Source organism: Tupaia chinensis, unplaced genomic scaffold (genome assembly GCF_000334495.1).
Source record: "Tupaia chinensis unplaced genomic scaffold, TupChi_1.0 Scaffold000346_1, whole genome shotgun sequence".
Classification (NCBI taxonomy): Eukaryota; Metazoa; Chordata; class Mammalia; order Scandentia; family Tupaiidae; genus Tupaia; species Tupaia belangeri.
Genome location: NW_006159840.1, coordinates 5817106 through 5842960, shown reverse-complemented (window position 1 = coordinate 5842960; position 25855 = coordinate 5817106). Strand labels below are relative to the sequence as shown.

Below are 25855 nucleotides of genomic sequence, written 5' to 3'. Positions count from 1 at the left end.
ATTTAGCCCACGGGGTCCGAGACGCGAACCGCGGTCGACTACGCGGGAGTCCAGCGACATAGCCATTACGCTAACTGCTGGTTCCCAAGGAAAAACTTGGTGTTAACTTTAAGAGACATAGCAAACTTAAAACTTAGGAGGGTTGAATGTTAAATCCATATAGCATACTTTGTTTAGTATGACAAAATTATAATGAGTTACTTATTAAGGTATCTGAGTTTCCTGTGTACAGATAAAGACATGAGTATGGCTTAAACGTTAAATGTTCGCCTTGTGTTGCACGTGAGGCCACCTGCTGTAACGGAGCGCTGCTTTAAGATGTAAGCCGAGGAACGGTTGGCAGGGTCACGTACGCCGACATACTCCTGTATTTACAATCATCTCAAGGAGGACATCTCGGAAGTGACCAGGGCCAGTGCTGGGAGCCGGGCAGAGTCCATCTGTCCACGGAGCCAGGCAGGCTATGGACCTGTGGGTCGCAGCGTCTGCCTAGATGCCTTCGAGCTGACTCCAGTAGAGCTCAGAGCTGGAGAACACCCGAGTCCAGTGCCCCAAGCTTGTCAAGAGGTGGACAGATCAGTCTAGAGCTTTGGCAGCTGTGAGGAAAAGCAGGAAGTGCTAAAAAGTGGTTTTTGAAGATAAGAGGGAATTCTGACAGGTGTCCTTGGGCGGTCGTAGAGTACGGGGGTATTGACAATGGCAGCTGCTCTCTCAGACCCCCTCAGAAGGCCCATGCATTTTACAAATCAGGGCCAGCAGGAAGAGAACCACGCTTTACTGATAGGCACCTTCGTTTCTATTTTTATTAGACGTAGACTAACTTTAGCTGATAGAGAATGCCGAAACCTGATTAGACTTTCACAACTTTGAAAGGAGTTTTAGACGTTGCTATTACTTTTGAGGGAGGCAGGAAGAACGCCCCAAATAAGTGGTTTCAAGCCATCTGTGTTTTCCGCTCGGCCCTCTATGACAGCAAAGATCACAGCTGTCTTTGTGGTTCTCGCCGAGGTCAATGTGCTGTCTCTGCTCCCCACTAGGCAGGGTGTTCTTCCCTAGGATCTAGTATCCCAGAATGGGAAGAGTTCCCGCGTGGTCCCAGAACACCCCTGCAGGGCATCTCCGGTGCAGATAACTTCCTGCCGCACTGGAGCCTGTGTCCCGCCCAGGGGAGCAGAGATGCTCTGTATTAGTGCCACTCACTCTTTAGGGCCATCAGACACAGTGCTGCGGGGGCCAGCAGGTGACATAGTGGTTACGTCGCGGGACTCTCACATGGTCGACTGTGGTTCGCACATCTTGGACCCCGCAGCTTGAAACTCATGCCAGGCGTGTGTGTGTGCATGCCCGAGATCCTGGGAGGAGAATGGAGAGGGGATTATGACGTGGTCATTCCACTTGGGAGGATGATTTCTCACTTTCCCTCTCACTGTTTCTGTCTCTCTCTCTCTTTGGCAAGCTCACGCACCCTAAGCCAAAAACCTCTTTAAAAAAAAAAAAAGTGTGTTTTCTTCATTGCTATTATTTTGTAAGATTTTCTTATGCCAAATTTTGGAGAGAGTGCATCTCTAATTGAAAAATACTAAATATATGTATTGATAACCTGGAATGGTATCAGTTGCTAGAATCTTTAAAAATTTTTTTCAATTATACCCCATATCATAACACATGTTCATTGGACCAATGCTCAGAATTTACCTTATAAAATAAGTCTGCAACTGTTTTAAGTTAAGGTGCACATTTAGAAATACCTAGGACAGCCTTGGGGTAGGTGGTGACTAGTCGTAGGGCTTCCGTTTGGACCCAGCCACTACGTACTTTTCAGTCAGGCAGATTATTATACTTTCAGGCATTTTTGATCATTGAAGGCATTTTTCACCTGGAGCCAGGCAGCCTCCCTTAGCTGCCGTCCCCCCGTGTCAGTTCTGACTTGTGAATAACAGCTCCAAGTGGCTGCTGTGCACTCCCTCCAATGTGAGCCTCCCGCTCAGGGACATGTTCTTTCTCCTCCAGGAAGGCAGCTTATTTTTAAACTCTGTGTGTGTGTGTGTGTGTGTGTGTGTGTGTGTACCTCCTTAGCGTCTAGATTGAAATTCTCTGGACAAACTATACAATGTTAAATATTTATTATTTTATTAAAAAAGGGTTTTTTCTAGGTTTTGCCACAGAGCACGTGTGCTTATTGGAGAGGAGAGAGACAGAGAGCAGGAAAGTGAGAAACCACGCCCATGGGGGCTGGCCGTGCAGCAATCCCTTCTTCATTCTCCCAGGATCTTGGGCATGCGTGCACACACCCCCAGCATGATTTTCAAGCCACCAGGTCCAGAAGCTCGAACCATGTGGAAGTCCAGTGCCTTACCTGCCACTCCACCTGCTGGCCCCACAATGCTATTTCTGGAAAATGTGTCAGCCATGATGTAACACTACAGACCGGTTGCGGCTTGATCCTGATACGACGAGGTGCAAAAGATGCCTTGGTTTGGAAACTGTATTTGTAGATAGAATGTTAAGGAGGAACTCGAGTTTGAAAAATACTAGAGGGCATTTATGGTTATTGAGTTTCTGTCTTCACAAAGTGCTTCCTCTCCACTTCCCTTCTGTTTCCTTTTCTCCCTCTCCTCACTTTTCTACCTTATTGCCATTTAATTTGCAAATATCTATTAAGTGTTTATGTGTCAGGTATTATGCTAAATTGTTGGGCATACGGTGGTAAGAAAAATAGATAGTATTTTGTATCTCATGTTATCAAAGTGAATGGTGGAGACAACTGGGAAAAACATATGTCTTCGAAAGTTCACAGAAAATGCATATTATGAAAAGAACTATGCACGAATTTAAAAATATGGTTTGCACCAAAATAAAATTGTACTTTAATTCCATTTTCCCATGACCTTTTGAAGGCCTCTGACACGTATCTGGCAGTAGTATGTTAGATACATAGAAGATTGGGGTGAGGGTAGAGAGTGGCGGTGAACCAGGACTGGGCTCACTGGCAGTACTCGCTCTCGGCATTAGTCGGTCTGACTAGGGTGCATTGACCGTCTCAGCTTTCCTTAACATGCCTGGTATGCGGTGAGCTTTCTTGGCCATTTTACAGCTCCTTCAGTTCAGGCTACTCTGTGTTTATTGGTGGCTAGGTTCTTTCCCATTTGTTTTCGTCTCTTTGAGATCACAAATACAGGGCCAGCAGGTGGCGTGGTGATCCAGGTGCTGAATCCCACGTGGCTGAATCCACAGTTAAAAATTGTGTCAGACACGTGTGCATGTGTGCTGAAAATCCTGAGAGAAGACTGGAGGAGAAGGGATTGTGGTGTGGTCATCCCTCTGAGGGGTGATTTTTCACTCACTCTCTCTGGCAAGCACATACTCTTTACAGCAAAAAATCTTTAAAAAAAAAAAAAAAAGACAACCGAATACCGGTGTCTCGTACCTCCTCCCGTTTTTAACTGTGCATTCTGAACCACCTGATCTATTCATCCTCCCTGTCGTTGACTTGAACTTCTGTAGCAGTTTTCTCTCGTACTCCTAATTCTACGCACATTCACAGTGGCTCCTTTAAATTGCGATTGCCCTGTGTTTGAGCTGCCTTCGTTTCATTGGTTGTAGGATGACTTGGTCACCCTTATCCTTACAGCTCCTTGAATCTTCTGGAGATCGCCAGGCAGATGCTTTTCTGAAACCTGCTCTGCGTATCTGCTTCCTCCCACGCAGCCGCAGTTAGCCTTTATCCTGTGCATGCTGGTGTAGTAGGACACCTTGCGCATTTTCCTGAGGTTTTTATCTTCTTTCCTTTTTAATATTGTTATGTGTGTTCAGGGATTGTCTATTGATTTACTGTGTTACCATTTGTTTACCCTCTAGTGCCGTTAGGTATGCCGCTCACGGGCGAGTTCTCCTTTCTGTTCAGTCCCCGAGTGGTTTCTCTGAGATAGCGTGTGGATATTAGAGTGAAATAATGAGGTGCCCTGCAGCAGCTCAGACCGAGTGACGGGGGAGGCCCGAGGGAACTGGGGTTGTGGCCGTTCCCACAGGGGGCGTTGATCTCCGAGATTTTTCTCTGGGTTGATGACAATAAATTACCACACTGGAATCCCGATTTCATTATCTTGTCTGCGTTCTCACTTGGCCTGGTAAACAGGATGACTGCATCCTGTCTGTTGAGTGTTGCTTTTGCCAAGTTCGAGGAATGCTCAGTTCTCTTAGTGAATCATGGAGTGTGTTTCTAAATACTGGGCCCCATTGCAGACGTTAGCATGAGCTCACATCCAACTATTGCCACGTGAAATAGAGATCCTCTCACCGTCTGCCCAAGGTCATCTTTACTTACTTTATGCAACAGTGTCACTTTCTTGGGAGGGGACATTGTAGCAAGCCCTTGGTGACTCTTCAGTTGGGGTAGGTTGGTATTCCATCCAGGGAAGCTGTGCTGTCCATCTGGCATGTAGGGGCCCTCGGGTTCTGGCCTCACCACTAATTCGTTTTTCTCCTTGTTTTACTTTTCTTGGTTATTTAGTAAAGTTCTCAGGGGAAGGTTTTAGAATAAGAATTTTAAAACAGTGTTTTTCCTGGGGGAGCCAGACTTTTCTTTGTTTATAAAATATGGTAATACTTTTAAGAATTTATGAGTTACTCACTTAAAGCCCATGACCATGGATTCCACAGATTAATATTATGTTATATGATTATCTTTGCAATAGAAAGCGGTGTTGTCAGGAGGGCAAAAGGTTTCAGTTAGGGCAAAATAGCAAAACAAAGCTCCTTGCAGAGGAGTGCAGAGAGCGTCCGTCCTGGTCATTCTGGGGCACAGTGCATGGTTTGGGCTTGGCAGGCAGGGAGGGGTGTCAAGGTGGGTCGTCAGCGGCTCTGTGGATTCCATGGGGTGAGGGTCCAGAGGTGTCCACACACGTGCAGGCCGTGATCTTCCTAGTATGTGACGAAAGCCCTAGAAACAGACCGCAAACATTTGTAAACTCACTTGCTCTCTTTCTGTGTCTTATTTTTGTTTTCTTCTTTCTACATCTCAAGGTCAAAATTAAAAATTGTTTTTACACAAGAATGCATATGCCCACAAAAAATAGGCTAGTAGTTTATGGAATGGTTTATCACAACAGAATAAAAAAGGGATGTTGCCAGTCGTGTGTGTGTGTGTGTGTGTGTGTGTGTGTGTATTGTGTATGGCAGAAGGAAAACCAAAGGTGCACAACAATGTAGCATTCTTTGTTGAAGACAATGAATTTGGTAACATCCTCAATTTGATTATCACGTAGTGCATGCATGCTTCAGAAAACCATCTTAAGCCCCACAAAGATGAACAAAAGTTAAATGTAAATAAGAAGTTTGTTATTTTTCTTTTTATAGTCTAGTTTTATTTGATTGAAGTCATATTTCTTTGCAATAGTGATAGCTCTGCAAAGTCTAGGATGTAAGACACGTATCCCGATACAACATAAGGCGTATCTGAATGCTTACGCTCGCTGAGAAATGATGGAATAAAGTAGATTGTTTTTTCCCTTCAAAATGCGTTTGCAGCATATTTGAACTGTGAGGGCAATGATACATGGAGTTGAGCACACTTCTTTGGAGACTGTCTTGGTAACGTCACACAGGCACTTCCTGCGTGCTGTTCAGATCCTTTGTCTTTATTTGTATTATCTACACTCTTCTTTGCATTTTCACTTTTATTTGCTCAACACTTTTTTTTTCCCCCGGGAGAGGTTTTTGCTATAGGCCACGAGCACTCTCCAGAAAGACAGAGAGAGACAGAGAGACAGAAAGTGAGAAATCACCCGCCGGGGGGATGACCATGCCACAATCCCTTCTCCTCCATTCTTCTCTCAGGATCTTGGGCACGCACACACACGTGCCCGGCGTGAGTTTAAGCCACCGGGTCCGGGACTTGAACCACAGTCGACTACATGGGAGTCCAGCAACATAGCCGTTACACCAACTGCTGGTCCCACTCAACACTTTTGAAAAATGCTGCATAAGAAGGGATTGGCTGGCAGAAGCTCCTTAATTGGATCTGCTCTTTAAATGCTGCCTCTGATGGCCTAAGATCTAGATCTAGGGAGGAATTCACTGTTGCCTCAGCATTTTATTTTTCTTTTTTTTTTTTTGGAGAGGTTTTCACTATAGGGCGCGTGCGCTCGCCAGACAGACAGAGACAGACAGAGAGACAGAAAGCGAGAAATCACCCCCCAGGGGGGATGGCGATGCTGCAATCCCTTCTCCATTCTCCTCTCGGGATCTTGGGCACGCACGCACACGCGCCCGGCCTGAGTTTAAGCCACTGGGTCCGGGACTCTAATTGTGGTCTACTACGTGGGAGTCCAGCGACATAGCCATTATGCTAACTGCTGATCCCAGCATTTTCAAAAGCATTTTCTCTCAGAATTAAAGAGTGAGTTTTGTGAAATACTTCCCTCCTAACAAGAGAGCTGACATAATCAGTGACCCCACATGACTTCAAACACAATTTCAGTTATATTTGGTTTCTTGTGATCATAGTTATGCTCCATAACTAATCAGGCATTGAAAGCAGAATTTAGAATGTCCATTTTCTGTGAGGATGTGTTTGAGAAATAACATGACATCGTTACCTTAAATACCTGAGTGATTTTGAAATTAACAGTACCAGCAGATGGTGTAGCAGTTACATTACCGGACTCCCGCATGGCCGACTGCAGTTCAAGTCCTGGGCCTGGTGGCTTGAAAAATCATGCTGGGTGCATGTGTGTGTGCTCAAGCTCCCCAGAGGAGAATGGAGGAGAAGGGACTGCAGGCGGCTCTCCCCCAGGAGGTGTCATCTCTCACTTTCCCTCTCTCTGTCCACTTTCTCTTTTTCTTTCAGGCTAGGACACACACCCTAGGGCAAAAACTCCCTAAAAGACAAAACAAAACAAAAAACAAAAAAACATGAACCTGAGCTTTATTAAGGTCTTTAAACCACCATATCTTATTATTGCAGGCATATAACATTTCTGTGAGCAGAATCTTCTTAAATCAGACCGGAGAATCTTAGAGCAGACAATCCCAGTACATGGCTCTGAATCCCACCATTTCTTTGTTGTTGTTTATGTTTATTTATTTATTTTAGGACAGAGTCTTGCTGTAGCAATTCTCTTGTTTCAGCATCTGCATCTGGGACTATAGGTGTGCATCGCCAGGCCTGGCTGTGTTTAAGACAGGGCCTCACTCCACTGCCCAGGCCAGCCTTGAGTGGGTGATCCTCCTGCCTCAGCCTCCACGTTCCTGGTCTCACAGACACATACCACTGCATCCTGCAGCTTTTAGATGAAATTCATCGCCCCTTTGCTGGGCGCGTTACTGTGGGCCTTTGCACGGTAATGTGGCTCGATGATATGTCTTTACATGGAAGATATAGACTTTTTCCTCATTTAATTATCAACCTACCCTTGGCTCTGTCATTCTTAATTATAGCTGCCTCTGTATTTATGAGGTGACTGAGGCTGTCCTTTCTGTTCCGTTAGCCGGTGCACCAAAAGGTCTCTCCAGCCCCTCTCTCCTTGCTTCTGTGTTGAGGTTAAGCATCACCCTCTGTGTTGTGATGGACCTCGGAAAGCTAAATCAACACCGGTGCACTGCCCTGGCCCGCTGGTCCTTCCACTCAGTCTAGAAATGTCTGAATCTCTCTCTCTCTCTATTTATTTATTCTTTGCATGAGCTAGAGAGACAGCACTCACAATAGGTCCACTCTTAGCTCCAGCCAGCTCTGGGTCATGGTCAAGGGCACACCTGGCATGGGCAGGGAGGTCTGCAGACACAATCCTAGAGCCTTCCCATGTAGGTCAGTCTCGAAGGGCCTCCCCTTTAACACTACACCATGGCCCATGTTAATCCAATCGGTGCTATCACTCGGGAATATTTCTTTAAGTCTTTTCTACACACACATGCACACACACACACGCATACACACACACGCGCACACACAGAGTAATACTTACAGTGAGCGTATTCGATTTCTATGCCGTGAACGCTTTCATCACCTCAGGCAGTTCGTTGTCTTTAATAACTAAAAGTACTCCATCGAGTTTCTCTGGTACCGTTTGTTACTTTTTCATCCTAATGTTTAGATTTAGAATGGTTTAGATTAAAATTTAGATCGTTTCTAAATTTCGACTGGTTATTTTTATGTATGTAGCGGGACGTTTTTGTGAAATATTTCATAAGGGAAAATGCTAGGATTTGAGGTCACTAGGTCAAAAAGCAGGACTAACTTAAATATTGCTTAATACATGTTCAATTGGTTTATCAAAGTATTGTTCCAACCGAATGTTTCATTTGTCCATTAACAAGTAATTACTCGTCTTTCATATGCAAAGGGCATGGTATTGTTTTAATACCTTTGATCAAAGCAGTCAGATACACTCAGATCTGCACGGTCCCTGTTCGCTGTGTTTCCAGCCGGGTGTCTGTCTTTCGTGCCTTCAAGGCATGTGAAAGCTCCTCGGAGCAGCACAGATGACACCTCGCATTGAACTCCTGTCACTCTCTCTGGAGGCCCTTTCAAGAACATTGAGGGCCAGCACATGGTGTAGTGGTTGTGTGCTGGATTCCTAATGGCTGACTGCTGTTCAAGTCCTGAACCTGGTGGCTTCAAAATCACTCTGGGCATGTGTTTGTGCATGCCCAGGATCTCAAGAGGATATGGCCTATATTTATGAGATGTTCTTCTTTCTGTATTAGAAAATAAAAAGGAAACTTTTAAAAAGCAGAAGGGAAAAATTAATAAAATATAAGAAGAAATTTTAAAAACAAAATTTAAACACAGGCCTGATTAAAATTGCACAAGATATTTCCTTAAGTTGATAAATAAAATAACTATATTTTGCAATCTGTATAAGAAGATATTCCTGACAAAATCATAGCATTATAAAAATATTGAAAAAGGGGGGCTGGCAGGGGCATGGTGGTTAAGGACGCTGGACTCCCACGTGGCCAACTGAAGTTCAAGTCCTGGACCTGGATGCTGGCTTTCTCACTCTCTCTCTCTCTCTCTCACATACACACACGCGCACACACACACATGCACACATGCACACACTGTACTTCTCTGGTCAAATTTAAATAAATAAATAAATAAACAAAAATTAGATTAGATAATTTTTTTAAAAATTGAAAAAGCATTAAACATATCAAAAGACTATAAGCTAATTGTAAGCACAGACGTCCTGAGTAAGTAAACTCAACAGTGCTTTAAAAGAAGGATTTCTCACTGCCAAGAGACGTTGGCGAATAGGAGGTCCATGCAGTCAGTCTAGAAGACATGAGGGTGGCTGGGACCAGCTGCTGGTGACAGAGGAGGGTGCTTGGACTTGTAGACTTCTGCAGAGGTTTGTGGGGAGAGCCACCAAGTGTTGCCGAGTAAGCCAGCTGTGACGGCGGGCGGTGCGGGGCTTGCCTGCGCGGGGCTTGCCTGCGCCTGCCGGAGAGCGGGTTTCCACGGCCTCCCTGGGCGGGGCTGTGGGATGGGCAGCTGCGGTGCCGGTCCCTGTGATGCTCAGCTCTGGACGTGCTAGTTGGAGGTGCCTAACCGATTTCTAAATGGAGAGCTCAGCAGTTGGTGAGATTTCTGAGCCTGGAGTTTAGTGAATGCTTAGGTGAGGATATAAATTTTAGAACCTTAGTAAGCAAAAGCAAAAGCCTACTTTTTGTTCATTGCTCCCCACCATGAGCACCTTCAACTTAACCGTATCACTTAAGAAGAGGTTTTCCGAACTGGTTTTCAGAAAAATAAGTGTAACCAAACAAATAAGACAGAGAAGACATGAAAAGAAGAGAGAATACGTTTCTATGAATGAGTGGAAAACCTGACTTTGAATAATTTCCCGTCAGGTGAAGTCTGAAAAGCAATGTAAGTTGTCTCTTTTACCCTCTAAGAGAAGGAAACCAGTCAGTCCCTTTCAGACGACCTTTTATTGATGACGAATTTTATAAAAGTGATAATCTGTTTTTGTATCTGACTTTGCAGAAATCTCCCCTAAGCTTCAAAAACAAGTGTGAAAATGTGGCTCAATGGGACCAGCAGTTAGCGTAATGGCTATGTTGCTGGACTCCCATGTAGTTCACCGCGGTTCACGTCCCGGACCCAGTGGCTTAAACTCACGTTGGGCGCGTGTGCGTGCGTGTCCAAGATCCCGAGAGGAGAATGGAGGAGAAGGGATTGCGGCATGGCCATCCCCCCTGGGGGGTGATTTCTCGCTTTCTGTCTCTCTGTCTCTGTCTTTCTGGCGAGCACACGTGCCCTATAGCAAAAATCTCAAAAAAAAAAAAATGCGGCTCAGTGTTTGGTTAGAGAAAGTGGTCGCAGGAGGCTGGGCCAGTGCAGACACACATGGGACTCCCCTGGGGTCATTTGCCCCGCTGCCTCTCCTCGCCCTCCAGTCAATGGCCTCAGAGCCAGCATGGAATGACCAAGAGCAGAAGTGAGCACGCCAGCGTGCAGGGCCGAGTGCAGAAGACACGCCTTCTCAACTCTCCCTTCACATAATTTCCTTTCCTCCAGGCTCCGGCTAAGAGGTGGGCTTTGGGCAGTTCAAGATGACGCATGCCAACAGGTACCCGGGAGTCAGGCAGATGCCCCCTGCTGTCATCAGCAGGGCTGCGTGACGGAGGCACAGGGGACAGGTGGCAGATGTGACGTAATGTTTCAGTCGGCCAAAATGGCATCTGATGTTACAGAGTGTGAGCATCGGCAGGCCCAGCGAGGGTTTCTCACCAGATGGCCTCCTGAGAGGGTCTTCCTGCAAGGTCTGTCCTCAGCAGCGCACTGAAGTACCACTGGCGCTGAAGCTTGTGTTGCGTGAAAATTTGAAAAAAAAAAATTGTACCGTAAAATAGGCCTGGTGAGCGTTAGCCTAGACCTTGTTTCAGAGCCACTGCTGACTTCTAACTGGCCTAGAGGCCTGCGGGAGCACGGTGCTCAGTACGGGGCTGTGCTGCTGCTTGGAACTGTCCAGACTGACGGTTCAGGGCTGCACGGGGCTCGCTAAAACCGGGACCGCTGTCTGCACTCGAGTAAAGCCCACGGTCTTAACGATGGAGTAAATGCTTGGGCCGTTTGTTTGTTAGCATTTAATCCCATGATAGTGAAATAATGTCGACAGCAACTAGGGGATACATGCATTAATCCCCATGGCAGTAGGCAAGGACATTTCATCAAAAACCGTATCAAATTATTGTGGAAAAAAGTTTTTTTATAGGGTGTGTGTGCTCGCCAGACAGACAGAGACAGAGAGACAGAAAGTGAGAAATCACCCCCTGGGGGGATGGCCACGCTGCAATCCCTTCTCCATTCTCCTCTCAGGATCTTGGGCACGCACGCACACACGCCCGGTGTGAGTTTAAGCCACCGGGTCCGGGACTCGAACCGCGGTCAACTACCTGGGAGTCCAGCGACATAGCCATTACGCTAACTGCTGGTCCCTGGAAAAAAGTTTTTAAATGGGAATTAAACACATTCCTCTTTCACATGATTTTAAATTTCCACTTGTTTTGTCACCCCGTTCTTGGCAGCTACAGATGTGTGTTAGAGTCCAGATTTGGGGAAGTATTGCAGCAGAGGACCTGCAGTGAGCCGCGAAGCCCAGGCCTGGCCCTCAGTACCAAAGGCTGTTTAAAGGCTTCGATCTGGGCACGTCTCTTCATGGCGTGACCAAGAATACACTAGTGGTCCAGTGACCGGGTAGTCGGGTGTAGAAGCCACCTGCCCTTGGATGGCTGTTGGTTAACTGAAGACGGCGACCAGGCAGCAGGGCTGGTACCAGTAGCCGGTACTGTCTGGATCACCACGTCCACCTACCGAGATCTGAACTCGTCAGAGTAGGGCCTTCTTGAACGCCGTTGTGCTTGACGCGTTGCTAAGAAGTACTTGTTGAGGAAGACCGTTCACTGACACTCAGGAACACTTCTGTCGGGGAGAGTCACTTTCTCATTCTTCTTCCCCTAACAGCTTAATTCCTTCCCCCGGTAGCCTTCGACTAATTGGAAATGTTCGCTGTGTCAGTCGGTGACGTAGAACTATTTTATCTCATGGATCTCGTTTTCTTAAATTAAACTGATGTTATGAGAAGCTCATTTTTTCTTGAGGACATTTCTTCTTAACTCACAGAATTAGTTAGGGTTGTAAGAAAGCCCCGTGAACACTAACTTCATCAGGAGCATTAGCTTTTGCTGTCTCTGCTCTCCTGCCTTGAGTGGAGGACGTGTTTTCCAGAATGTCTAGCGTAGGTATAGGCAGTCCTGCCTGCTTGCGTTCACCGCTTTGCCCATGAATCTGTCGCCCGGATAGCCCTGTGACCTTCTGGGGTCACTCTGGCCTGCATGTCCTCCTCGGTGCTCGCTGTCCCCCTTGGAGTATTTCCTCCCCCAGGTGCCCGCATCTTCTCCAGCGCTGTCGGCAATTCTCCCTTCAGACTTCTAAACGCTGCTGCTCCTAAGCCCTCCTCGCTGACCTGCCTGCGGCGCTCCAGAGAGCTGAGTGACCTTTCCGCTGCGCTCAGCTTCACGCAAGACGAGCAGGGCACCACCTTGTCCCCACGGTGCCTGGGAGGCTTGGTCTAAATGACCTGCAGTCCTTCCCGTGCTGTTTGGGCTTGGAGACTTCAGCAAGCAGGCCTGTGCGAAGGTCAGAGCACCCCACGCCCCGCTGTCCCCTCCATTCCGGGCTGTGAGACACATGCCAGGGGCAGACCCCCCCCCGCCCCACTGTCCCCTCCATTCCGGACGTGTGCGTCAGGGGCAGAGCACCCTGCGCCCCGCTGTCCCCTCCATTCCGGACGTGTGCGTCAGGGGCAGAGCACCCTGCACCCCGCTGTCCCCTCCGTTCCCGGCTGTGAGACACACGCTGGGGGCAGAGGACCCTGCGCCTGCTGTCCCCTCCACTCCGGGCTGTGAGACAGGTTCCGTCCTGGCGCCTTGTGATGGCTCACCTTGAACGTAGTTAGGCTTCCCTGCCTGTGGTCTGTGTGATATAAACGACTTTTACTCATACCTTTTCTTGCTGTAAGATCCATAAATAATTTCTGTAACTTTGTGCTTAAGAATATAGAGCAGGGAAAAGGTTTGAGAGTTTCCATGAAGCTAAGCATACATTAACTAGCTTGTGACCAGGGGCTTTGTTCTCGTATTTGCCGGAGATAACTGAAACCGGTAAGGTCGGTACGAGATTCCGTGGCAGCCTTACTCACGGTTGCCCCCGGCGGGAGACACAAGCCCTGCGTGTCCAGCCACAGTAGAGCAGGTGAGTGGTGTGGCTCGTGTTTGTGAGGAAGGGCCCCCGGTAACTGACCAGAGGCGGGGACAGACAGCGGGTGTGGGGCCCACGAGGCAGGTTAACAGCACACGTGCTGTTACTCCCTTCACACGCACTTCTGGATGCTGGCAGAGTAAATCTGTGGTGGACACAATTCCAAAAGGGACAGGGACTGACTAGAAACTATAGGAAAGACTTATGAAGAGAGACCATTTTCTGTGTCTTTTTTGCTTTTTTTTTCCTTTCATTTGTGTTGAGGGAGGCAGGGGGTGTACCCTCCGCTGGGTCCCACCACACTGCAATACCCCCTTCAGCCTTCCAGGTAGCCAGGATGGTGGACAGGTGCCCCTGTCACGTCCAGGTTGACCCGGAATTCAAACCTATGGCTCTCCCACATGGCTGCTGTACTGGCAGTGGTACCCTATTGCCTGCACCACTGCAGCTGGGTCAAGTTCTATGTCTTAATAGGTGTTTTTTTATATGGATTTATCCATTTGTCAAAATATAATGAATTGTACATTTCCAATCTGTATATATCATCAGAGTTTGTAAAATTTTCCCAAAAACCTAAAATATTTACCCTCTAATGAATGGGTTTGCTATTTTCAGTGATAAGGCTCAGTAATTCTAACTTCCTTAGTACATTCTAGACTTCATAAAATAAAGAAACATTAAAAATAATACGGGACCAGCAGTTGGCATAATGGCTATGTTGCTGGATTCCCATGTAGTTGACTGCCGTTCAAGGCCCAGACCCGGTGGCTTAAACTCTCACAGGGCGTGTGCGTGCCCAAGATCCTGAGAGGAGAATGGAGGAGAAGGGATTGCAGCATGGCCCATCCCCCCGGGGGGTGATTTCTCACTTTCTGTCACTCTCTCTCGCTCTGTCTTTCTGGCGAGTGTATCGCCCTATAGCAAAAACCTCTAAAAAAAGAAAAGGAAAGAAAAAAAAGAAAAAAAGAATAGCTAGATTTCTCACTCCTCTTCTCATTATTTTTCTATTTTGGATAGAAAATGATGGGAAAATTATTGGTGAGGGAATTGCAAATACGAACATGGGAAATACTACAATATGTACTGCGGTGTTTGGAACCGGAGGTGTCACACGAGGTCACTGTCTGTATGTGTGTATATGTAAATGAATAAATACAGAATGACATGTACGTTTATGCTTGCATTTGCGGCACAGCTAGAAGGCTAGGTGAACAGAAGCTGTGGGAGAATGATGCAGCACACAGGAGAAAGCATGAATTGTTGGTGGATGTGGCATGCCAGTTCAGCTGCTGTAACGAAGCACCACAGGGTGGCTTACATTTCCGGAGACTGGAAGTCCAAGCTCAGGATGCTGTCAGACGGTCCCCGTCCTGGCTGTGGCAGCCCTCTGCGTGCTCTCCTGATGTCGTGGAAGGGGGACAGGATCTCTCAGGTCTCTTACAGAGGCGCCAAACCCAAAGCCCCACCTCCTAATGCCATCACATGGGGGTTAGAATTTCAGCCGAGGAATTTGGGGGGTAACATCAACTTTCAGGACACAGGGGAGTGGTACTCGGATAAATGTTTCTTGTACTGTTCTTACAGTTTTCTGTAATACTGAAATAATGTCAAAGTAAAAAGTTATACAAAAGATATGAGGGACAAGTCTAAAGAATGATAAGCAGAGGGTATTATTAAAATACTGCTTGCTACTAGAAACCCAGAGCTATTTCGTGTGCTGTGAAGTATTTATCCAGTTTAAGGTTCATCTCATGACGCTCTCCAGTGCTTACTGTCCTTCAGGGTATGTGGGACGTAGCCCTAAGACTTCTTGTTAGCTTCACAGTTGAGTTATAACTTTCGACCCCGTAGTCTTTTCATTGAGGCCGTATGTATCTTTGCAAAGCTGTGTTCTCAGTAGCTGCTCTGATAAAAAGAAACTTCTGCGTTAAATCAGGTTGGAACCGAAAATGAGGATGGTCGCGGCCAGGTGGATCCCAAGGTTTGCACGTTATCCAGTGTCCAGCTTCCTCCGCCGTGGCCTTCTGACTCGGGGCGTTCTGAATGTACCAGTCAGACTTAGCATAATCGCTGCGGAGGTCCTTAGGGTAAAGGCAGGACTCTGTGAAGCCAATAATCTGCACAGATACAAGTTCTTTTCGCCCTGATCAGTATGTGTTGTAATGTTCAACCAGTCAAGGTGAAACGAGAGGTTTCTGAGTGTACCTGTCCCTTAGTAAGCCTGCTCTCTCATGTGGTTTTCACAGGGATAGTTTGACGTGTGTGTTCTGCCGCTCGCCTCACTTTGCTTTCTCCAACTTCCCTTTATAATGGTACTGATGAGTAGCAAAATGACTTTGAGGTTGATGATCAAGTAATAATTATGGTTATATAATCTTAAATTATATAGTCTATGATAGCTCGAATGATGGACCATGTAGATGGTCCTTTAATATTTGGGCCAGACGGTGGCATAGTGGTCAAGGCAGTGGATTGCATGGCCCATGGCATGGCTTCCAGTCCTGGACCCAGCAATGGGAGGAACATTCCAGATGTGTGGGCGTGTATACCCAAACCCAGAAAGGAGGGAGAGATGGGGGAGGGATTGAGGTGTGGCCATGCCCTGTGGGGGTGGTACTTTCCATGTTCCTCCTCTCTGTTTTTCTCTGGTGAGTATGTGTCATCTAGCAAATTTAAAAAAATGATAATAAAAAGGAAAAATATTTGATAGTTAATACTATATCAATATAGAACAGTAATTATAGTGAAAAATTTTACTTTTCAAATATATGTACACCTGTAATCAGTAAGAGACATAGGATATGTTAATATATTCTTTTAGGTTAAATGTTAGAATTTGAAGCTTAAACTATTAAAAAAAAAAAAAGAACCTAGGTCAAAAGTGATCAGATAGTTACTATTGAAAACTATTTTAAAGATAGTGCAATTGATCTTTCCTGTTATGCAAATGCGAGAACTAAGCCCAGAGATGTGAAATGCGGTCTCACGACAAGCTGCTCCTATCTCACTTGTTTGTGACCTCTCATTTCCTGTCCAGAAGACGTGGAGAACAGCTGGTTTCTGATGGCAGGTCATGGTTAGAGGCCTGTTCTCAGAACTGGATTATCAGAGGAGGGAGTCAGCCCGCCTGTCATTTACGTAAGGACTGCACAGTGCAATGACAGAACACTCACTCTAAAACTAGCTAGAGCTCCCCTCCATGGGCTTCATAGGAAAAGCGGAGCGGCCGGAGAACAGCCTGGTATTCAGGAAACGTCTCGGGGTGGATGGCGTAGCAGGCAGGAGGGCTTTTGCGTGGCCGGGCCAGGGCTCAGAGCCCGGCATCGTCACGCAGTGCCCCTCTGTCCCCTGGCTCAGCCCTTCTCCTGTTACTGGCTTCATGCTCAGATAAGCTCTTTCCCAGGACTTTGGGGAAATACAGAACTAGCAGTTCTGGTTGGTGATAAGGAAGAAAGGTTATGTGAGAACAGAGTATTTAGCTGGAGTCCTTCAAAACTTGAAATTGCTCAAAGAGGCTTGTTTACAGATGATGAAGGAAAAAAAATCTCACGTCTTTGTGACCCCTCACAGTGCTGGCTTGTCTCAGATGCATGAGTTTCACGAGAACTTTTTTTTGACAGAAAGCAAGAAATCTCCCCCCAGTGGAGACTGCCATGACACAATCCCTTCTCCTCCTTTCTCCTTCTGGGATTTTGGGCATACATGCGCTCAGCATGAGTTTCAAGCTGCGGGGTCCAGGACTCGAACCGTAGTTGGCCATGTGGGAGTCCAGCACCTTAGCCACTATGCTACCCACTGGCCCCGAGTTCATGATTTTTAGGCCAATTCTGACTATCATGCTGTACCTGTGTAAAAATGGGACCTGGAGCAATCTGGAGCCAGAAAATATCTGGGAGGTTAGGACTGTTGACAGGCGACTACTTTGCAAGGAGAAGTCTCACAACCGGGTCATCAGACCATGTGGCTTGTCATGGTGGAGCAAGCAACGAACGAAGAGTCACAGACTACGGAGGGAAGGCAGGCCTCAGCCACGGGGGCACAGTGGGGACACGGAAGGTCCGGCAGAGCATGCACACTGGCCTGGCCCCAAGACCTGAGGCTCTGTCAGGACAGAGGGAGGAGGGGTGGCTTCCGGCTGGACTCCCTGACAGGCCATGGCGGAAGTGTGACACGGCATGTGAGCTGACGGGGCTGCAGCTTGCTGCTCCCACTCGTGCTCCGTCATCTCTGCCGCTCGCCCTCAGGGACGCCTTTCCCTGCAATGCCAACAGCTCCACTTCCCCACTTGTTTTCTGTGGGAATCCTGCCCGTGGCCACCTGTGTCCATTCCGCCTGTGCGTCCTGAAACTGGTTGCCACGGCATGCTCGGTGCAGCCCCCGGGCCCGTGTCTGTTGACCGCCTGACCCACCAGCCCTCTGGCGGGTGCCATGATGCCATTTGAGTTACTGAGATCTGCATCAGTGTGAGGCCGATGTCCAGGGGTCCCCACGCTCCCCACCTGGTCACTTCCCCTCTCATCAGAGTGGCCCAGGCCCAAGGCCGCTGGCCTCCTTTGGAATGTGGGAGAAGCCCGTGCTCCACACTGGGCTATGTATCAAGATCCTCCTTCAAGGGGCCCTGGCCTCCCTCCCCTTTACTCAGAGGGGTCTGGGCCTGTGCATTGATTGGCCTACGTCTGGGTATTCACTGAGAAATTCCGACTTTGGATTGGGGTGATCCCATTGGGTTTTTGTTCACTTACGGCAGCATTTTTCTGCATAGACAGATGAGGTAAAATAGGTTAGAGGCCAGCAGGTGACGTAGTGGTCAAGGCACTAGACTTCCACATGGTCGACTGTGGTTCAAATACTGGACCTGGTAGTTTGAAAATCACACTGGGTGCATGTGTGCGTGCGTGCCCAAAATCCCAGGAGGAGAATGGAGGAGAAGGGATTGCAGCAGGGCTATCCTCCTGGGGGGTGATGTTTCACTTTCCCTCTCACTGTGTCTCCCCAGCGAGCTCACTCTCCATATGGCAAACACCTAAAAACAAAAACAAAACAACAACAACAACAAACAAAACTTGGTAGGCAACCCGGCTCAGCCCCGAGGGCAGCACAGCCCCACTGCTGTTGCCGAGGGTCCAGCGGGCCAGGTCACTCCAGTGGTAGCTGCAGCCTGGCCATTATGCTCACAACCCCGGCTCGTCCGTGCCAGGACTCCCTGTGAGTGTGCTGCTCAGGGCCTGGGTGACAGTGCACTCAGGAGACGGCCAGGGATGGGCACACCTGCACTCCAGCCCCGCCAGCCTTTGAATGGGTGCCAGGGAGGCCGTGGCATTCCCACGTCGCTTAGCGAAGGCCACTCGTGTGCACACCTTTCTTCCACCTGAGTCTCTGCTTAGGGACCGGCTAAGAGGGCTGTGCTTACTCACTGACTCCCCACGGGAGTGCAGGCTCCTTGCCAGGCCTTACTTCTGCTCACCGCTCGGGGTCTTCCTTTTCCCCGAGGCCTGCTGTGGTGGGTGGTCAGGGTGGTCCACGGTGCTCATTCTCGGTGTTTGGCCAAGTGCAGTGCTCGAGAGCCACAACAGGCGATAGGCCTGTAGAGGGGAAAGGCGAGAGGTACACTCGTGGAGAACTGAAAGGGGGCCGGGGGGAGACAGGCAAGGGAGTGGGGGCCATCAGAGACGGGCCTGAAACAGAGAGAAGCTGCGTTTTGTGGAGTGGGGGGAGCCAGGGAGGAGTTGGCCTTTCATTCTAAGTATGGTCCCGGAGTATTTTAAGCCAGGGAGTAATAAAACTTCATTGTGTTTTAATGTGCACTGCCTGTCTGGAGAGCAGGTTTAGTAAGGCAGGCTCATGGGAGCAGGGCAGTTCATCAGGAGACTTTCACGACTGGAGAAGAGACGGTGGAGCTCGTCCCGAGATGAGTGTGGGCGGTAGCTCCTTGTCCACCGCTGTCATTCAGTGCTTCCCGACACCTGGACGGGGGTGGGGGCAGAGGTGCAAGCACACGAGGGCGCGGCAGGAGGGTGGGTCACCCTCCACAGGGGGCTGCGCGTCACTCGGCTCATGCCTGTGGCGGGCTTCAAGCTGCTCACTCTCCACCCAGAACACGCCAGTGCGGTTTTTCCCAGTCACACTGCTCCATCACTGTGTATACAGCTTTAGAGACAGAATCGTAATGTGTAACATCTGGTATTTTAATTTAAATAAGCAACATAAGTGCAGTCTGTGGATAACCTTAAACAAGACGGCACAGAGGTTTTACTTTCCAGTCCATGTGCTTCGTATAGCAGATCGCACTATTGGAGCAGCTCTCGGTGGCCGTAATGAGCAGCCAGCATGTGGAATAATCACATGTACAGTGGTGTGTTCTACGGACTGAGGGGTGTCTGTTCTAGTTCACTGACTAAGCCCTTCTCTCTCATTTTGCTTTCAAGTACCAAGATACGAACATGCAGGGGGTTGTGTACGAACTGAACAGCTACATAGAACAGCGGCTGGACACAGGCGGGGACAACCACCTGCTCCTCTACGAGCTGAGCAGCATCATCAAAATAGGTGAGAGGCATTCGGCTTCCCCGGGGGCTGGCTCCGCGTAAGTGCCCGCGGTGGTGCCTCCTGAAGAGGCTCTTGGGGCCGTTGGCTTCTTCGTTGCTGAGCTCGTCTGCGTCTGTGCCATCTCGTTTCCTCCTTTATAATCTGAAGTGTCAGTTTTTTATTGTGAAACCACCAGGAGATAAACCTAAGAAGTTTCTACACGGTCAGATTTCACATGAGTATCTGCCAGAGGTATGAATGGAATATACCATGGCTTTTAAGTAACACTTAGGTTTCTTTGGAAAGTATAATTTTTACTGGTCAAATCACATCTTTGTAAAACAAAGCATAAATTTATTTTAGTTTAGTTTAGCTTAATTTTTGCTATGGGGCATGTGTACTTGCCAGAGAGAGACAGAGATAGAGAAAATAGAAAATTGAGAAAACACCCACCACCACCCACTCCAGCCCTAGGACCACCAGGTAGCATAGTGGTTCAGGTACTAGACTCCCATCTGACTGACTACCATGTTCGAATCCCAGACCCAGCAGCTTGAAACTCATGCCAGGCAGACGTGCATGCATACTCAAACTCCCAGGAGGAAAACGGTGAAGGGATTGCAGCATGGTCATTCCCCTGAGTGTGTGTGGGGGCGTGATTTCTCACTTTCCCTCTCATTGTTTATCTGTCCTGTGAGTGCACACGCCCTATGCCAACCCCCCCCACCAAAAAAATAAAGAAAGAAAGAAGCATACGTCACCCACCCCCCAACAGGGTGGAGAGCCATGCTATAATCACTTCTCTTCCATTCTCCTCTTGGGATTTTGAGCCTACATGCACACAGACCTGGCATGGTTTTCAAGCCACCAGGTCTGACACCCGAACCACACAGTCAGCCATGTGGGGTCCAGGTGCCATAACTACCATGCCACCAGCTTACCCAGAAAGCATTTGTTTTTAAGGGAGAATAAGCATTTAGATTTTCTTTGGATACATGAATATTTTATATATTATTGATATATAAGATATGGTTTGAATTGTGAAAAGAATGGGAAAGTTATGTCAGAAAAGTGATTTTTTTAAAAAAGGATGCACTTTTTTGAGGACTGCATTTTTTTTTTGGAAGGATCCCTATCATAGTAATATCTTTTGGCTTTTTTCATTTTTAGTTGGAAATAGAAACATTCATGGTATGATGGTAGTGATAAGACTTCCTATGCACTTAATTATATTTAGCCACTTTCCCGCGTGTGCTCCATGTGTTAACTCGCTTGCTGTCATCACAGTTTCACGAGGTAGTTTCCGTTATTGTCGCCATTTTCCTTACCCGAGAGCCACCAGGGCAGAGTTCATGAGAGGGGTTTAGAGTCAGGCGACCCCTTCAGAATGATGCTGTCGATTTCCAGGTAATTACCTCCAGGTGATGAATGAAGAATAAGTTAAATTACGTCCGCTTTGGCAAGTGATGACTGTAGATGTGTACATCATTCTTTTTGGTTGATACTTATTTTGGTTATTCAACATTATGAATATCACATCTGGAGTATTTAGTACTTTAAATGCAATTTTCAAACTAAAAATATTCTCCAGCAATTCTGAATATTTAGAGTTTGACAAGCATGTTATTACCTAACTGTGGACTGTTACATGCATTTGAGGGGGTCCCATCTTAAACTTTGGAAGCACTCATGAGAGACACATGACAGTATTCTGACTGTGTTAAAGGAAGGCGTAGCTCATGTTGCTTTGCTCGCTGCATTGCCTCGGCTTATGTTAACGAATCTGCTCTGAAACATCTGAGTCTTGCCACAGAGGGTCTGCACGCATACTCCCACTGAGAACAGTCTCTTTCTTCTTACTCCGGCAGCCACAAAAGCTGATGGGTTCGCACTGTACTTCCTCGGAGAGTGCAATAATGTAAGTATCTCGATTTAGATTCTGGTACTTAGGTGAGAAGTGAAAACTACTGTGCTACAAACAACGTAACAGAGATCATCATAATTCAGTACTTTCAACTGGTTTTATATTTGTTTCCATATGTGGTTATCACCAATCAAGAATTTTAATGGTATGGCAAAATTTAAATGTAAAAATCTTGCGATTTATTTATTTTTTGCTTCAGGTCGTGGTATTCTGTATTAGCATTTAGCTGTGTTGCTAGTTGTAGAAATTCCCAGCTCTGGGTAGCTGAGAAATACTAGAGGTTTATTTAGCTCAAGTTGTGGCAGTCTAAGAGCAAAGGCCTACGTGTGCTATGGCCTTCTCCTTGGCGGGGTCCCAGGGCAGCCTGGGCCTCGCCTGGGAAGAGTGCGAGCAGGCAGGGCACGGCTGGGTCTGTGTCCATCCTCTTCCTCCTTAGAGGCCTCCCAGGACCCCATCTTGAGAGCTCACTCTGAGGATCTTAATCCTTCTCACCTCAAAGGCCCTCCTCCTGACCCAGTGGTTGGGATAGGTTTTCACCCTCTTGGTCCCGGTACAACCACGCTGCATCACAGGAATTTGGGGGATAAACTGGAACCGTAGTGTCCCGAGTTGCAGTCCTAGACTTGGTGTTTCGCCCTGAGCTTTCTCCAACACTGTGAGCTCGGTGGCAGAGAGGAGGGCTTCGGTCTTTCTCCGCTTGAGTGAGGACAGGCACTTCACGTAGCATTTTTAAGGTTTTAAAGTTGACTGCAGAAGAACTCGGGAGGAGTTACTGAGTGTAGGTCCCGAACTACGGTGTCTGGCCTACTTGAAGTAGGCGACTGTGGAGAGACACTCATGCAGGCACCTCCGAGACCACGTCAGCGTGTCCAGGTTGGCCCAGGAGAGGTGTCTGTTACCGGTTTAATTCAACCATAACGGGGCCTCTTTCTACAACCATTGGTCATCCCTACCTCGCCAGATTAAAGGTTCTATTAGGGTAAGGGCCTTTTCTTACTCATTTTTATATTCCCCTGGCACCTTCCCTAGTGCTTTTTGTATAGGCAGCCAGACGTGCACGCTGACTTCGCACCTGCCCAGGCGGCACAGCTCGAAAGCTGAGCGCTGCAGTGCTGAGGCTGCACAGGGAGCGCCCGGGTCTGTGTCTCCGGGTCTTGCTGTGCACACTGGGCGCATGCCTGGGGCCCAGGCTGGCTGGCAATGGGATCACATGTGAAGACCCTGTGGGGTACCCTTCATGCAAGAAATAAACAATCCGTTGTCTTAAAATCGCGTTATTCAGATATTGCTATCACATCTAAGTACTTTATGTTTCAGACACTGATAGTATTCTAAAATAGCTTAACTACTAAAATAAAAAATGGTATTACTTTTTCTGCTCATTTAAAATTTTTATTTCTGAAATTTTTGAGGTTTTATTAAAAAGTTAGGAATTAAGGGACCAGCAGTTAACGTAATGTCTATGTCGCTGAACTCCCATGATGTAGCCGACCACAGTTCGAGTCCCAGACCCAGTGGCTTAAACTCACACCAGGCGCGTGTGCGTGCGTGCCCAAGATCCCGAGAAGAGAATGGAGGAGAAGGGATTGTAGCATGGCCATCACCCTGGGGGATGATTTCTCACTTTCTGTCTCTCTGTCTGTCTCTGTCTCTCTGGCAAGCGCACGCACCCTATAGCAAAAACCACTCCAAAAAAACCAAAAGGTTAGGAATGAAAAAAACACTATATGATTTGCCATTATTTTTACAACTCGCTTTTATATAAGTGGACATGGTGCAACTGTGGCAGTCCAAGCCTCACTGCTCCTTCTGAGGCCCTGCACACCACAGAGGTGGCCACAACAGCTTCTGCCTTGGACTGTGGCTCTTCAGGTGGAGGTGGACATGACCCAAGCTGGGACCCATCAGATTCTCTACTACAACCTGGATCTTGGACCTTGCAGTTGTAGTCATTCGCCCTCAGCAAAATGAAAAGACCCCGACACTGAGGCTGAAGAGAAGTGAGAAGAAACTTGACATTGAGGCTGCCACTGCATTACGTCTGTCTCCTGGGACCTGCCAGGGGAAAAGGGAGCCGGGCTGCAGGACAGAAGCGCAGGCTGGAGGTGCCCTGGGCTGAACTATAGGGAGCCCTGAGGTGCTGGCTTCCTCGTGCTTGAATTTCGGTGCTTCTAACCACTGGGCGATGCTTTATTATTATTATTATTACTTTATTTTATACATTGAATCACTGTACATCATCACAGCTTGTAAAATGTTTCAGCATAAATACACTACACACTAGCCAAGATAAAGATATGATCATACACATTATCATTAACACAGTCCTCCATTCCTGTGCCCCTAAATGTCTTGTTTCTCTAATTTTCTCCTTGATTTCCTTCTTCTCACCTCCTCCACCTCTCAACCACCTCCCACATTGTCTCCAGTATCTGCAATGTTCTCCATGCTTCTATCCTGCAGTCTTTCAGTTTCTGCCATGGAGTGTGGACATCTGGTATGTGTTAAGTGGAGACATACAACGGCTCTCCTTCATAGCCTGGCTTGCTTCACTTAGTAAATCTTCTATACTCATCCACTTCCTATCAAAAACCAGGGTCTTGTTGTTTTTATGGCTGTGTAGTAGTCTATAGAGTATGTGTGCCACACTTTTTCCATCCATTCATCTGTTCATGGACATTTGGGTTGGTTCCATGTCTTAGCAATTGTGAGTAATGCCGCGGTAAACACGGATGTGCAAGCACTTTTCCAACTGAGCATTTTCCTATCTTTTGTGTAGAATTGCTGGATCATATGGTAGTTCTATCTGTAAGTCTTTGAGGAAGTTCCACATTGTTCTTCATAGTGACTGTACTAATTTATATTCCCACCAACAGTGTAGGAGAGTTTCCTTTTCACTGCTGCCTCACCAGCACTTATCATTCTTTACATTTTAATCTTAGCCATTCTGACTGGGGGTAGGTGGGATCTCATTGTGGTTTAGATCTGCATCTCCCTTATGATGAGGAATGTTGAGCATTTGTTTTCTTATGCTTTTTGACTGTTCCTATATCTTTCTTAGAGTGCTATCTGTTCAGCTCATTTGCCCAACTTTTAACTGGGTTGATTTTCTTCCTTCCTTCCTTTTCTTCTTTTCTTTCTTTCTTTCTTTCTTTCTTTCTTTCTTTCTTTCTTTCTTTCTCTCTTTCTCTCTTTCTCTCTTTCTCTCTTTCTTTCCTTTTTTTAGTTAAGCTGCTTGAGCTCCCTATATATTCTGGTTATCAGTCTCTTGTCTGTGGCACAGTTTGCAAATACATACTTCCATTCCAAAGGTTGCCATTTCACTCTAACTCTTGTTTCTTTTGCTGACCAGTAATTTTTAACCTGATGTAATCCCATTTGTCTATTTTAGGGATTATTGCTTGTGCTTTAAGGATCTTATTTAAAAAGCTTTTACCTCCTCCAATGTCTCCAAGAGTTTCCCCTGTGTTTTCCACCATTAATTTATGTGTTTGAAGTCTTTGGTTTAGATCTTTGATCCATTTTGAGTTGACTTTTGTTAATGGTGAGAGATAGGAGTCCAGTTTCATTTTTCTGCAGGTGCACACCCAGTTTTTCCAGCACTGTTTGCTAAAGAGATTTTCTCCCCCCACCCCCGGATTGACTGGTGCCCTTTGTCAAAAAATAAGCTGGCTGTATGTTTGGGAGTCTATTTCTGATGTTTCTACTCTGTTCCTGGCCCACATTCCTGTTTCTGTGCCAGTCCCATGCTGCTGCAAATACCATCACTTTACAATATAGGGTCAGGGAGCGAGATACCTTCTACTCCACTCTTCTTGCATGCTATTTCCTGGGCAGTATGGAGTCTTTATGATTCCAAATGAATTCTGTAATTGTTTTTTTCTAAATTTGTAAAGAATATCTCTGGTAATTTCATTGGGATTGTGTTAAGTGTGTAGATTAGTTTGGGTAGAATAGATATTTTGAGTATATTAGTTCCTCTCATCCAGGAACATGGGATGTCTTTTCACTTTTTTGTGTCATTTTCAATTTCTCTTTTTAGTTTTTTTACAGTTTTCCTTGTAGACATCTTTGGTTAGGTTTATTCCTAGATATTTTATTTCTTTTTTGGCTGTTGTAAATGGAATTGCTTTCTTCAGATC

The 25855-nt window shown here is 47.0% G+C and overlaps 1 protein-coding gene across 5 annotated transcripts in view; it reads left to right on the top strand.

The window, feature by feature from the left end:
- The window catches only part of PDE10A (phosphodiesterase 10A), a 303105-nt gene that overhangs the window by 176319 nt on the left and 100931 nt on the right, over nucleotides 1-25855 (top strand). For all 5 annotated transcript variants that reach the window (XM_006152260.3, XM_006152256.2, XM_027773359.1 and 2 more), the window contains exons 4-5: nucleotides 19690-19810; nucleotides 21658-21707. In XM_006152260.3, coding sequence (XP_006152322.1) covers nucleotides 19690-19810; nucleotides 21658-21707 — 171 coding nt within the window. The remainder of the gene's footprint in view (nucleotides 1-19689; nucleotides 19811-21657; nucleotides 21708-25855) is intronic.